At 39.8% G+C, this 12,977-nt stretch overlaps 1 protein-coding gene across 1 annotated transcript in view; it reads right to left on the bottom strand.

Moving 5' to 3' along the window:
* Positions 1-10,045: 10,045 nt before the first annotated feature.
* The window catches only part of MTTP (microsomal triglyceride transfer protein), a 46,655-nt gene continuing 43,723 nt past the window's right edge, over positions 10,046-12,977 (bottom strand). Inside the window, exons 17-18 of the mRNA XM_054989816.1 lie at positions 12,285-12,455; positions 10,046-11,642 (exon numbers count right to left, since the gene is read on the bottom strand). Coding sequence (XP_054845791.1) covers positions 11,474-11,642; positions 12,285-12,455 — 340 coding nt within the window. The 3' untranslated portion in view covers positions 10,046-11,473. The remainder of the gene's footprint in view (positions 11,643-12,284; positions 12,456-12,977) is intronic.

The following is a 12,977-nucleotide window of genomic DNA, read 5'->3' as shown; positions in this document are numbered from 1 at the left end:
TGTTGATGGGGCTGGATAAGATGGATCACTTGATTTGCCACATTGTGAAGACATTTTCATGCATGCCATAATTATTAACTGGATTATCACCACTGGTGTAGTTTATTTGAATTTCCTTCATCCCAAAGTGATGACTTCCTTGCATTAAACAAGCTAATACAGGAGGAACACTACTCTACCTGCTTATGCCCCAGAAAGTAGTGGTAATGGTAGACAGAAGAAAAATAATAACAGATAACACCAAATATTCTGGAAGCTTGAAAATGTGATTGCAAATCCTCTTTCCTTCAGTCTATTTAAAAACTGGATTCCTGCACAGTCAGAGCTGCAGTACAGTCATTCACATGTGCTTACAAATAGGCTCAAAGGGGCTTTTAGTGGCATGTGTGAAAAAGTTCTAACACAGTCCCCTTTTCCCTATTCAAGACACTGCAAGCACATATCTAAGATATGCTAATCACACACACCCCAGCCGCCCTGTACTATATGAAGAGAAATCATACCAACTATGAAGAGTGTAAACAAGTAGTTTGCCAAGTTCAGCCCCCATTCAATTCTGCAGTATAAATAATTTAATTTTTCTCCTAATTTTTTTTAAAAAGCTCCTTAGAAAGTGGTACATCCTTGCTGTTTTCAGAAAGCATCCTTGATATAACATATTGTTATTTTGCAGAGCTTGCATGTGCTTCTCAAACGATTTCTGTGTGATCTTTTTTTTTTTCCAGACTGCCGGACAGTACAGGGGCAAAGGTAGCTTAGCCATGCTCTCATGCACTTATTATAGGCATCGATGTAATCATCAATGCTATGATCTATCCTGGTGCTCATAGTTCCAATATACAGTTTACGAGATACAGGTTTGCATGCACAATTCAAACACACTCTGCAATTCAATACTGAGTTGGGCACATTTAACTCTGTGTTAGACTGTGGCCAGAAACTCTCAGGGTTTACAGTTTTGTTCAGTGTACTTGAAAGCAAAAGCTGAAATATATGTTAGCACAAACATGGAGTCGGCTGTCCTGTGTTGAGTTCTCTTTCCCTCCAGCATGCCTGTGTTCAAGTTACCTTGTGTCCTGAAATCATGATGGTGAATGGGCTCCACTCATCTCCCTCCACATCTTTGGCAGAAGAGGAAACTGCCTCATGATGTCAGGCTATCATGAGGGTCCATTCACACATTACAGAATCCTCATGTTCATTGGATCTACGTGTAAGTTTTACGATGGAGATACTAGTGCCTCCTTGGGGCAGTTTGTGAATGTGAAAACAGCATGTGGAGGGGGAGGCTAAAGCCACTTCCCCCTGTGCACTCTGGTTGCAAACAGAAAACAGCTGGTGTGTGTCTAGAAAGCACCAAACTATCATGTATGTGATACAGAGTGCTTGTGTTGGTAATGGAGACTCGGGTGTTTCTGATAACATATAGTCCTGCCTTTTTAAAAGTGCCCTATATTTAAGTATTTGTAGAAATTTTATTTTGTCAAGTGCCTGTAAAATGTAAGCGATCCCATGAGGCAATGCCAAATGCAATCTCTTTTCTCAGGGCAGATCTTCTCATTTGGCATACTTCACTTCTAATGCCAGGCAGTGCTTTATTTTGACTGCTCATACCAAATAGATTTAGTAATTGTAGCGAGAACTCAATTTTGTAAGATTGCTGTGAGAGTCTTGATTTAATACAGTCCGAGGGTGCGGCACCGCTGCCCCTCGGACAAATACTCTCTGGATCCAAGCCAGCAAAGGTGTTAAGTGCTCACACACTTAATCTCAGTAGTTGCAGTGAAAGCTAAGCATATGTGTCAATATTTTACTGTGTTGGGGCCAGAGGTTTCGTTAATTACTTCACAGGGTTATGCCCCAAATCCCTAAATGTGTACAATCGGGTCTATGAAGTTGACCCTTTCTGGAAGTATTCAAGTTCTAAGAGGCTGGGGAAATCCAGTAATACGGTGCTTTGCGAATGTCTCTACATTTCAGGGTGGGGTCATATTTCAGTGATAGAGTACATGCTCTGCATGTTCAATACTTTAGATTTAGTGCAATTAAATCATCTTGGGTAGCAGAGCTGCAAAAGGCTTGTCTGCCTAAGACCCCGGAGAGCTGCTGCCTGTCTGGGTAGTTAGTGCTGCAGTAGTGGGTTGTTGGTCTGGTATAACCCAGCTTCTTGTATCTTAAAACACTGGAGTTATTGAGCAAGATGAAGTATAGTCATACGTTCGGAATATTGTTGTATTTCACATAGAGACAGGCTTGCATGGTTTTTCCGTTGCTGGTGAGGCTGCTGATAAAGTGCAGCAGCAATGGGGTTTCCCTGCAGTTTCCCTGCCCTGGTCCTCCAGCTGCAACCACACACACCCCTGCCCCAGCCCACTGGGCCTTTTGCAGTTTTGTTAAAATCAGCACTCGAATACTGTTGTAACAATATATGAATGAGTATACTAGGAGCTCTGAATTCCTAGCTTTCTTTTTAAAAAAAAGTCAGTCTGTAGTCACTTCCATTGTGGAGATATGCCTTATACCTCTGTGACAGGAGGATGCTAGAATATTACGTTATTTTTAAAAATGCAAGCTGGGTATTCAGGGAACCTGGTAGACATATTGGTATATTGTTTGATTGATACGATATTCTAGTGCCAATGTTTTAAAAAATAAAAAGCCCCCAAGACAGGAAGGAATGGCCAGTATGGGGAAAGGGTTTGGTAAAATGGCTGCCATATCTGAAGAAAAGCCACTCAGGCTTTACTGTGATTTTTCACAAAACTTCAGTGCAAACCAGGTTTGAGAAGGATTGGAGAAAAGCCCCGGGAACTTCAGGAGGTGCACAAAAGGGCTGTGATGCTGTGCGGAAGCAGGAAAATCCCCACTTCCCAAAGCGCTGAACCCAGGGTAGATAACCCATGTAAAAAACAGCCCACAAAAGCCTGTGTTGGGAAATGCCAACTTTACTATAAATACAAGTTTCTAGACATTGTGGCTGCAGAAAAAAGCCCATATCTACTAAAAGGTCTGAAACTGTGTGCAAGTTTGGAAGAGCTTACAAGTGTCAAGAGTTTTCCTTTCTCGCACAGGTCTCGTCCTCTCCCCACAGAGTTCAGTCCAAAACCCTTCTGCCCTACTTACTGCCTGCCATATCCTGTTCCATTTTTTTAAAACTAGGACAATAAAAACCAACCTTGCTTGGCTGGCTCTGTTCCACATAAGATTTTACCATGCTTGCTGATGCAGAATACTGTTTAATAAATCAACTCTGATTTATTAATGATGAATGAACCAAGCTGGTCGATTACATCAAATACACAAACAACATTGGCAGATGTTGTGTAATTTGCATTTTCTGCCCACAATCTAGCAGAATGTAAAATTCTCAATCCCGGGTTTTTTAAAAATCTGCATAAAACTATGATGTCACCAATCTAAGGGTTACAGCCAGTTAAAGGGAAAACTCATCCCAATCATGATCATTTTTAATGCTCATGCGTCATATCAATGGTTTGGGTCTACAGTTAATGGGGGAAACACCCAGTTGGTTTCATTGGATTTTACAGGTGGTTGTAGCTCCAGGTGTAAGTATTGTACTAGATATCTATATCTGGAAATGACTTTTAGACTATTATGTTTGCTGGTGTTTTGCTTTTTGTTGCTGCTGCTGTTTCTTCCGCCTACATTCAAAGATACTTTTGCTATGTGGTTTTGTTGGTCACAGTGCCATTCCTTCCTTCCTTCTCCATTAGAAATTGCAGCAATGTTTTGGCTAACTAAGGGCAGCGATTATAAAAAGTTGGTTTTTAAAAATTATTTGAGTTTCTCTTTTTCTTTTTCTTTTTTTTTTGGATGGGTAAGATCAGTATCCAGGGATTTAAGAGTAGAACTCTTTAAGAGTAAATAAATGGCAAAGATTGTGAAAAAGAATGTCTGTTATACGTTTGGTTGGAGTGCAGAGGGCGAAACAGTGATGGAAGAACGGTTTGAAGACTTTGTAGTGATAAAATGGACTGCTGCTTGTGGAAAATCTAACAACAATTTGAAAAAAGTTGGTTCTTCATGCTGCTTTCAACATAGAGGAAATCGTAACAAGTTCTTGGCTGAAGTCTGAAGTGATCCCAGTAGAGAATGCTGCGAGCTTGGAGTTTTGAAGACTGCAAACCCACCGCAGGAACTGCACTCCTCGTGGGCCACCCTCTGGAATTCGTCATTTCCGGTGTGTCGCACATAGTGAAGATTTAATTGTTTGAGGATCATGAGATGAACTATTCAAAATGTTTAAACATCACCTTTGTAAGCAAATGAGCAAGCATTTGTATATTTTTTGAATGTTATGACAAATCAAATGTATTTTTCAGTAAACTACTATAAACAATCCCTCAGCTCACCGTCTGGCTTACTTTTAAAAAATTAGTTCTACATTGTAGTGGCCACAGTTTATAATTAATACTGCTCATAATGAATAATGCTACTATATTATCAGTTGTGCATGTCGTACATATAATATGAAGATTCTTGTATAGAAGACTAGAAATATGTTCTTGCCAACAAAATAGCTCTAATCCACAATACTCTATAGAACTCACAGCAAGCCTAACAGGATGGTTGTGGTCTCATTGTGTTAAGCATCTGACTATACACTTCTGGTTCTTGACAGTGTTGTTTGTATTGGTAGCATATCAGATTTAGCTCAATTGTCAAGATTCATGGTCCAGGAAATCAGCGATGAAAAGAGTTTTCTGCACTGGTCACCTATTACACTAGCTCCAGAGAAACTTCTATTAATAGCAAATAGGTGAGCAGCAGAAATATGAAGACTAGTCTATAGAGATGGATTCTGCAGTTACTTATGATCAATTCACTGAACTGCGCAAGGAGCCACTACACCTGAGTAGTTTCTTCTGATCTTTGGCCTATAGAAGCTATGGAGGTTTGGTGGGCATGTCAAGAAATGTTAGGAAGGAGTGAAGGTAGGTAGGTTGCTGTTGTTTTCTGAAAAGCAAAAACTTGCATATCCTGTTCCTTTGAGATCTTTTTTTAAAAAAAGCGTTGGCATTGTCTCATTTCAGTGTAGCTGATTATCTGTTTTAGTGGTTTTACTTACTGGTATTTAAATTTGTTTTTTTATTATTTTTATTTGTATTTTTATATGGAATTAATATTGATCTTGTTCTTAGTTAAAATTTAGGTTCCATTTTTTTAAAAAAGGTCATAGCTGGCCAACGTTGCCACAACTGGCAAAATCAGAAAAAGGATTGCACTTCAGCAGCTGTGGCACGGACCATTACTTGCCCTGTTACAGCTGACCCGTGCAATTCATCCCATTGAAATCACTGTTACTATCTTAATTTAAATTAAACCCTTATCTGGATTATAAATGAGCTGTAAAAAAAAAAGAATTCTTGTTTCTGCCAAATAAATTAGCTTGGTATATTTCTTCATTTCACAAACTAATGCAGTGTTTAAGACAACAATGACGGGGTGTTTCGGGGGGGGGGGGGTGGCAGCATGGCCAGCAGCATGTGGAAAATTTGCAAGGTTAAAGTTAGCAATGGACTCACAGGGTTGCTTAGCAAAGGCATTCTTGGTTAACTAGCAGGCCATCACAGACTCCTTGAAAGCATGAAACTAAAATAGTTCTTGTTCCTCAGTAATAACCTTATGCATCCAATCAAGCAGATGCTTCTTTGCAATGTGACTTTTATGAAGAAATATTTCTGAAATTCTTCTCCTGTGAGTCTCTTTATTACAGCAGCCCCATTTCCTCTGGACTCTCTCTCTGCTGGCAAATATCCATATTGTCTGGATTACAAGTCAAACTCATTGTACTCAACATATTCCACAATAGATTATTTTAAAATAATAATTTATTTTTATAATCATAAATAAGAAATTTATTTATTAAGAAATTATTATTTATTTATTTATAATATTTATACACCATCTTGCTTCAAAGACAGGACCCAAGGTGGCTCTTCCTTGCATAAAATTTTGTGCTGCTCTTTTGTGCACACTGACACCGTGCAAAAATACACCAAAAACAATGGTCAGCATTTTTTAAAAAATCAATGCATAAGTGGCTATGTTAATTGCAAACATGGAGTGACACAAGTCACAAAGGGCACATGAAACCTTGCACTCCCTAAGGAATGGGATAAAATGAATACAACTTTCAAATATCTATGACTGTTTTCCAGACTGGTAACTGAGACACCTTTTTTCTGAATAAAATTGACAAACCAAAATATTATTTTTCAAAATGGTAAGAGCAAGAATTACCCTCCCTCAGAGGATCCTTCCCCCGGGTTTCTGTTTTGAGTTGCTGGACTAGAATAAAAGGGAGAAAGGGGAAAGTGATGACTGATATAGAGACATGCCTGGAACTACCTTTGCTGTAGAATTCCATATTTGAATTGTTCCAGGCAAAAAATTTCTCCAAACAACTCTGCTTGCATGTTGAAGAACAACCCCATGAAGTCAGTGCAAAGGCTAGGTTAGAAGTATTGTCGAAGGCTTTCACGGCCGGAGAACGATGGTTGTTGTGGGTTTTCCGTGCTGTATTGCCGTGGTCTTGGCATTGTAGTTCCTGACGTTTCGCCAGCAGCTGTGGCTGGCATCTTCAGAGGTGTAGCACCAAAAGACAGAGATCTCTCAGTGTCACAGTCTGCCTGTGTTTTGGTGCTACACCTCTGAAGATGCCAGCCACAGCTGCTGGCGAAACGTCAGGAACTACAATGCCAAGACCACAGCTATACAGCCCGGAAAACCCACAACAACCACAGTTAGGTTAGAACTCTGCTGTAACATTATTTGTCTGTATGCAGGGATTCTGTGTTTTTATCTGAAATAGGTTGCTTATGATTGTCATCATATTTTAGTCCACTGTAGGATTGCCTTAGCAACATAGACCTCCATATAAGTAAACCATTACCTTCTGATTTGCAGCTGTTGAGCTAAGCCCTTTCTGGCATCCCCATTATGTCCAGCTGTTGGGGGGTCAGATATCTTCAGAACTAAGTGCGCTGCTATGATATGATTGAGGATCTGGGAGGGCATTTATCACTTCTGAAGAAGTAACAGTGGCTTCTAAGGCTTCAGCTTGCTGACAGCTACATTTGATTTAATTGGAAGGAGTACTGTTAAGAGTTGATGGAACCTAGAGGTTGACTGAGCAGAGCAGCTGTTTGATGGCAAAGGACTTGTTTCTATTAATTCTAATGATATTTTCCCCTATCAAGGCATGTTCCATTGCCCAGTAATCAAAAAGCTACATACCCATGGTTTTCTGCACAAGCCATGTTCTTATCAATGGGAACAGCACAACAGCACCTTTCTGCTGTGGAAAGTTACCTGCTCTTTCTTCGTCCTCCCACTGGCTGAGCCTCACTGGAACCATGCTAGAAGGAAACACTTCACACAACTAAAACTGTATGTAATTATAGATCAAGATGCATAGCCCTGTTAGTCTGTCTGTAGCAGCAGAAAAGAGCAAGAGTCTAGTAGCACCTATAAGATTAACAAAATTTGTGGTAGAAGTGACCTGTGACTCACGAAAGCTCATACCCTTTCACAAATTTTGTTAGTCTTATAGATGCTACTGGACTCTTGCTCTTTTATGTAATTATGTAGTACAAGATGTGGAGATGGCTATGAGCTAAGGTCCTAATGAGATATTACAAGGATATGTGACTGCTTGTTCATTTTGACCGCAGTCTACCCCCTAACACAATAGAAGACGAGAGATGTTAAGATGTTGTGCTCAAAATTCCTCCTCACCCTTCCCTTGCAAGGGACAGCCAGTGAAGCAGAGGTCAGAAAATTGAGTGTAATAACTTCATGTGATGTTTCTTTTAGTAGAAGTTTCATGGGAGAAAAGGTCAACAAGGTGTCATTCGATAACATTGTTTGTGCCTTAGATTGCTTTTTAAAAAGGATTAGACCACTTTAAGAAAGGAAGACCACACCTATTGATGGCTATTAGAACTTCCCATTTTCAGCAGCACTATGCCTCTCACTAATAGATAATGGGGACAAAACCCAAGATGGCTATCACCTCCATGCTCCGCTTGTGAGCTTCCCAGAGGCATCTAACTTGCCGCCATTTTGTCTGAGTCAGAAAGAAGGTAGCTGGATCCAGATGGCCTTATGGCAGGCAGACCCCACTAGAATTACAGTTATTGTGTGAACAAACAAGATAGCAACATTGTCTTCTCAAATATGCCTTTCTGCTGCCACCACCAAAAGTACATATCCTTCACTACATGAACAACAAAAGTGTGATAAACTTCTCCATTGGCTTCATTGTATTTTTAGGTTCTGAATGGAAATGCTTTTTGGAAAAAGTGAAAAACAAATACACTATAATAAGCTCACTGAAAAGAAAAGTGCTGGATATGGAACACTCATTTCTTAGCTCCTTGCTGGCAAAGAAGCTCCAGCGCACACATAGGAGTGAGCCTGTCCATTCATTTCAATGTAAGGACAGCTCCACACATGCAGGAAGTGAATGGGAAAGTCCCCTTACCTAAATGTTCTGGATCAATTGCATCTTTAAAGATCAAATCAGATGAGCTGGAAGCTTGCTAACTTTTTTAAGTAGCAGCAGCTGCTGTGCAGGAACCCAATTCAGCTGAGGGCTACAGTAAAGGGTAAAGAAGGCATTTAACTCTTCTTCCACCACTGTGCAGTTTTGCCAATCAAGCCAAACTTCCCTGTACACACCAGAAAGGAAAAGTGATAGGGTGCCCTCTTTTTTCCCTTCTAGGACAAACATCAGTGTGCATAAAGGAGGGTCAGTTTAAATTAGAGGACCAGAGCTGTGGGAGGGTTAGACCTCCCCACACAACTGCAACTGCCCTTTTAACAACATTAAAGATCTGACCGTGGACCTCCCAGCTTCAAATGTCTTTGGACCCTTAAACGTTGACATCACAGTAATAGCTACAGCAGGTGGAGCTGTGGATGTGTGTATTGTTCATCTGGTGGACTGAAAATGTGTTCAAATAGGGTTCCCTCCCCCCCTCCCTCTGAATACAGTTTGCCTCAGTTTCTTGGGGGGGAGATGCATGCTAATTATTATATCAGAGGTAAACATAAGGAAATCAGTCACCTAAGATTTGCCAAATAAGGGATTCAATACTTCGGGAAGCATAAGCGTGTCATTTATTACACAGTAGTAATGACAAAATTAGTAAGGCTCTAATCACTTGCTTCGGAAGGACTTGGTGAGTGGAGTGTTTGAGGAACGGCCTGGAAGAAATTCTGTATTTTGCTAATGTAGGCTGCAAATGTCCTTCAGCAAGGAAGTCTTGGTTTCCCAAGGAATGATTTTGGGTACAATCCTGCCATCGCAATGTTCACATGAATTACAAGCTGTAGAATTGCATCTGTTAGCTAAAATTACTCTGCTGAACAATTTTTAGTCATTTACACAGAAAGATGTCCACTTTCTGGTAGCATTGAATTCTTCCTGCGCAGGAGAAGATATGCTGGGTTTTGTAAAGACTTTTAATTTTGTCACTGCTGGAATGGTTCTAGAGTAAAGAAAACTCTTACTGAGGATAGGGGTGAATCTGCAATGATAAACGTGGTATAATACAGCAGGACCACTGTTAAAGAATAGACTCTGAGGAAATGTGGTGCTGCCCTACTCCAAACCAAAGTTAGGTCATGTCTGAACTTCCCATTATTCCAATAAAGTACATAAAAATGATGCCATAAAGGATGCTGTGTTGCCATCATTTCAAACTATTCAGGCCTTGGCAGAGTAGCCATAATGATGGTGTCTTATCTGCTGCTTGGATCCCAGAGTGTTGCAGAGAGGGCAAAGGGAAGGGAACTAGCAAGATAACAGTAGGAAAACTGCAGAGAACTTGTGTACAGCCCAGAACTAGAAGGAAACAAAATCTACAAGTAGTGTCTTCTAGTCATTCTTAAATTAATCAACTATTGTGAATAATCAGCCCCACTCCACCCCACCCCCTGGAGAAGTCAGCTGTCCCGGATTCATGGCCTTTATTTCTTACCCGTCAAAAAATCAATCTTGGATTGAACCAATATGGCAGATTTACAAGAGATTTTATGCAAAACCATTACCATATGTGGGGTGGAGATAATGTAACAATTGCTCATTATATATTAATGAATTAGAAACTCTTTCCATTTCACATTTTGTAATGATGGAACTAAAAAAATAAAACGTAGCAAAAAACAATCTAGCATAAATGGGATGCGTTGTGAACGCTCAAATTTCATACAATGGCCAACTTAATGGGACTATCCTATTGGCAAAAAGATCATCGTAAAGTAATAGGGGGGATGGTTACTTGCTGCTCTAAGATTTTCAGATCTTCTGGCCCAATTTTATGACATGCGAGCACATCTCATATGTCACATCATTTTAAGATGGTATTTAAAAGCACTAATATACACTATATTGGTATCCACTAATGTTTGCTTGAAGAGGAGCAAAATTTTGTTGTGTGCTATGCATGCTAAAACCTCTCAAAACTTCTGTCAAGTATATCTAACCCTTTTATACAAGGTACCTTTTAAAAACAAATAAATAATTTATGACGACAAAAAAAAATGCTTAAAAGCAGTAAACTGCTTTCTGATCCAGCAACCCAGAAACAAACAAAAGGAATACTAAGCTAACTTGCAAAACTATATCCAAATAACTCTTCATATAGCACCAGTAAAAACAGCATGTTACCTTTTTCATAATATGTGTGCTAATATGTACATTCTATTCATATATTGTCTTAGCTCTGAGGCTTTCTTTGAGTTCTAATTAAAAACAAGCATTGCGACAGCATACAAATGAAAAATATCTTTCACCAGGAGTATCTACACAAACTCCATTTAGAGCAATGGTAGTTGTACATTTAGAGGAATGGTAGAGGAATATAGTTGTGCTCTGGTACAATTCTTGTTCAGCCAGGTTGAACAAAAGATATTCTTTCTTGGGTTACATCATGATTCTTTGGGCTAGTTCTAGAATACTTCTGTATGTTTTCATCATTGGCTTTTAAAAAATGGATACCACTAATGCCATAATCCCTCGACAATGGGTCTTCCTTGGAGTAAGGTGACTGAAGATTGCAGCCAAAATATATTTAGAGAGAATCATTACGTTACTGTGTAATTTTTCCAATCTGCCTATCAGAGCCATGGATTCCAATATATACCCCATTTTAAGAGATGCGTTTTTGTTTTTAACCCCATAGGGACACTCAGTGAGTGCTTGGAATTGCATCACGTTGTATTTTTTCCTTTGCTTGCTACAAAAAAACCCCTCTTAAATATTTGTAAATACGTAAACACAGACAGCATAGCCACTCGAGTCTTGATTCTAGTAGGCCTCTTGAAGTTGATGGCAAAGTTCTTAAGGACTTGAACATTGTGATTCAGGCCCCAAGCTAGTGCAGTACATTAAAAAACATACTTCCGCCATGGTTTTGCTAAAATTAAAGATCCAGCACCACCTTTAAAACCAGCTTTCTGAGGATTCAGTCGGGTCACTGAAAACTTGTCTGCATGTGTTGGAATTCTCTTGGTGAAGGGGGTATTGAGAACCTGATAGCAGCCTTGCTTTTCCTTTCCGGGAAGTATAAGGTTTGCCTGAAGGTAGGCTTTCATATTTGGTTATGTATTGCCTACAACAACAACAACAAAAAGATCTTGTTAAACGATTACAGGAAAAGCAATAGAAAACGTTTATCATGTGTGTAATTCTTTTTAATGTAGTACCCAGCTTCAGTGATTTAAGAAAAAGTTAATGTGGCTACAATCGGGGTACAGCTGAGATTAACCCTTGCATTACAATGGCGTGTGTGGCCTTCCTTTTTTTTGAGACAGCTCACTTAGCTCCTGTGGTTCCACCCCATTTCTATTTAAGGTTGTAGGACATGGGAGATGCTTGTGAATTTCATTAAAGTCCCCCTATTTTACCCCCCCCACACTCCAAATTACTCAAGCTTTGGCTGAGATGGAGCAAAACTCTTCTTATATCAGCCTCTTTCACCCATGCACAGGAATAATCGGGAAAAGGGAATATGTTTAGCACCCCACATATTAGCATATAGCATATAAAGCCTATCCTATCCATAGTACATCATTTATAAAATGAAGATTTCCAAGACAATACGGGATTGGCCCCCGTGAGTCACAGCCTAATCCTAAACTCCATCATCCTGCATTGTAACAGAGAAATTAGAACAAAAGTTCAAAGCCAAGCATCCAATTATATGGCAGCATGAATCATGTAGCAAACTAATGCCACTATTTTTGTTTCCTACCTGAATGGAGTCCCGATTTTGTCCACCTCTATGCAGACTAAAAACGGATACTGTGAAAATTGAACTGTAGTGACCACATTCAGTGATGCTTCAATTTCATAACTGGTTTCCATGCCAGCCTTCACAAAGGAAGAGTCCACAGCTATGTTGCCAACAACCACAAAGCTTCCCCTGCAAAAAGAGATTGAGGAACAAGCAAGTTTCAGGTGGGTAGCTGGGTTGGTCTGCAGTAGATGAGCAAGGTTCAAGTCCTGTAGCACCTTACAATTATTCCTCTACGTGAGGCAGGGAGCAGCGGTGCTGATTCCCACACCTCCCACCCAGTAAGTCTGCTTCACTGCCAAACATCCACATCAGGAGTGTCTATACAGACATCAGGTAGTTGATTTTCCAATAAAATCTGGAATGGATCACATGATATGTATACACAGATGCTCAATTTGAACACAAAGCCCTTGTGTAGATGGTCAGAGCGGAGATGGTGTGCAATATGAAAAGGAAAGCACGCCCTTATTTCCCAAAGCATATATAACAGTGATGGGCAAAAATGTCATCCAATACCGCCCAATCTCTTTCTCTCTCCGTATTCTACAAAAGTTCGTGCTGTTTTGTTAGACTTTAAGGGGTCATAAGATTCCTTTTTATTTTCAAATGCAGCAGACTAACAGGGCTACCCCCTGGAGGTATTAATTA

This window comes from Eublepharis macularius, chromosome 10 (genome assembly GCF_028583425.1).
Source record: "Eublepharis macularius isolate TG4126 chromosome 10, MPM_Emac_v1.0, whole genome shotgun sequence".
Classification (NCBI taxonomy): domain Eukaryota; kingdom Metazoa; phylum Chordata; class Lepidosauria; order Squamata; family Eublepharidae; genus Eublepharis; species Eublepharis macularius.
The sequence above is the reverse complement of the archived record's forward strand: the minus strand, read 5'-3'. Positions and strand labels throughout refer to the sequence as shown.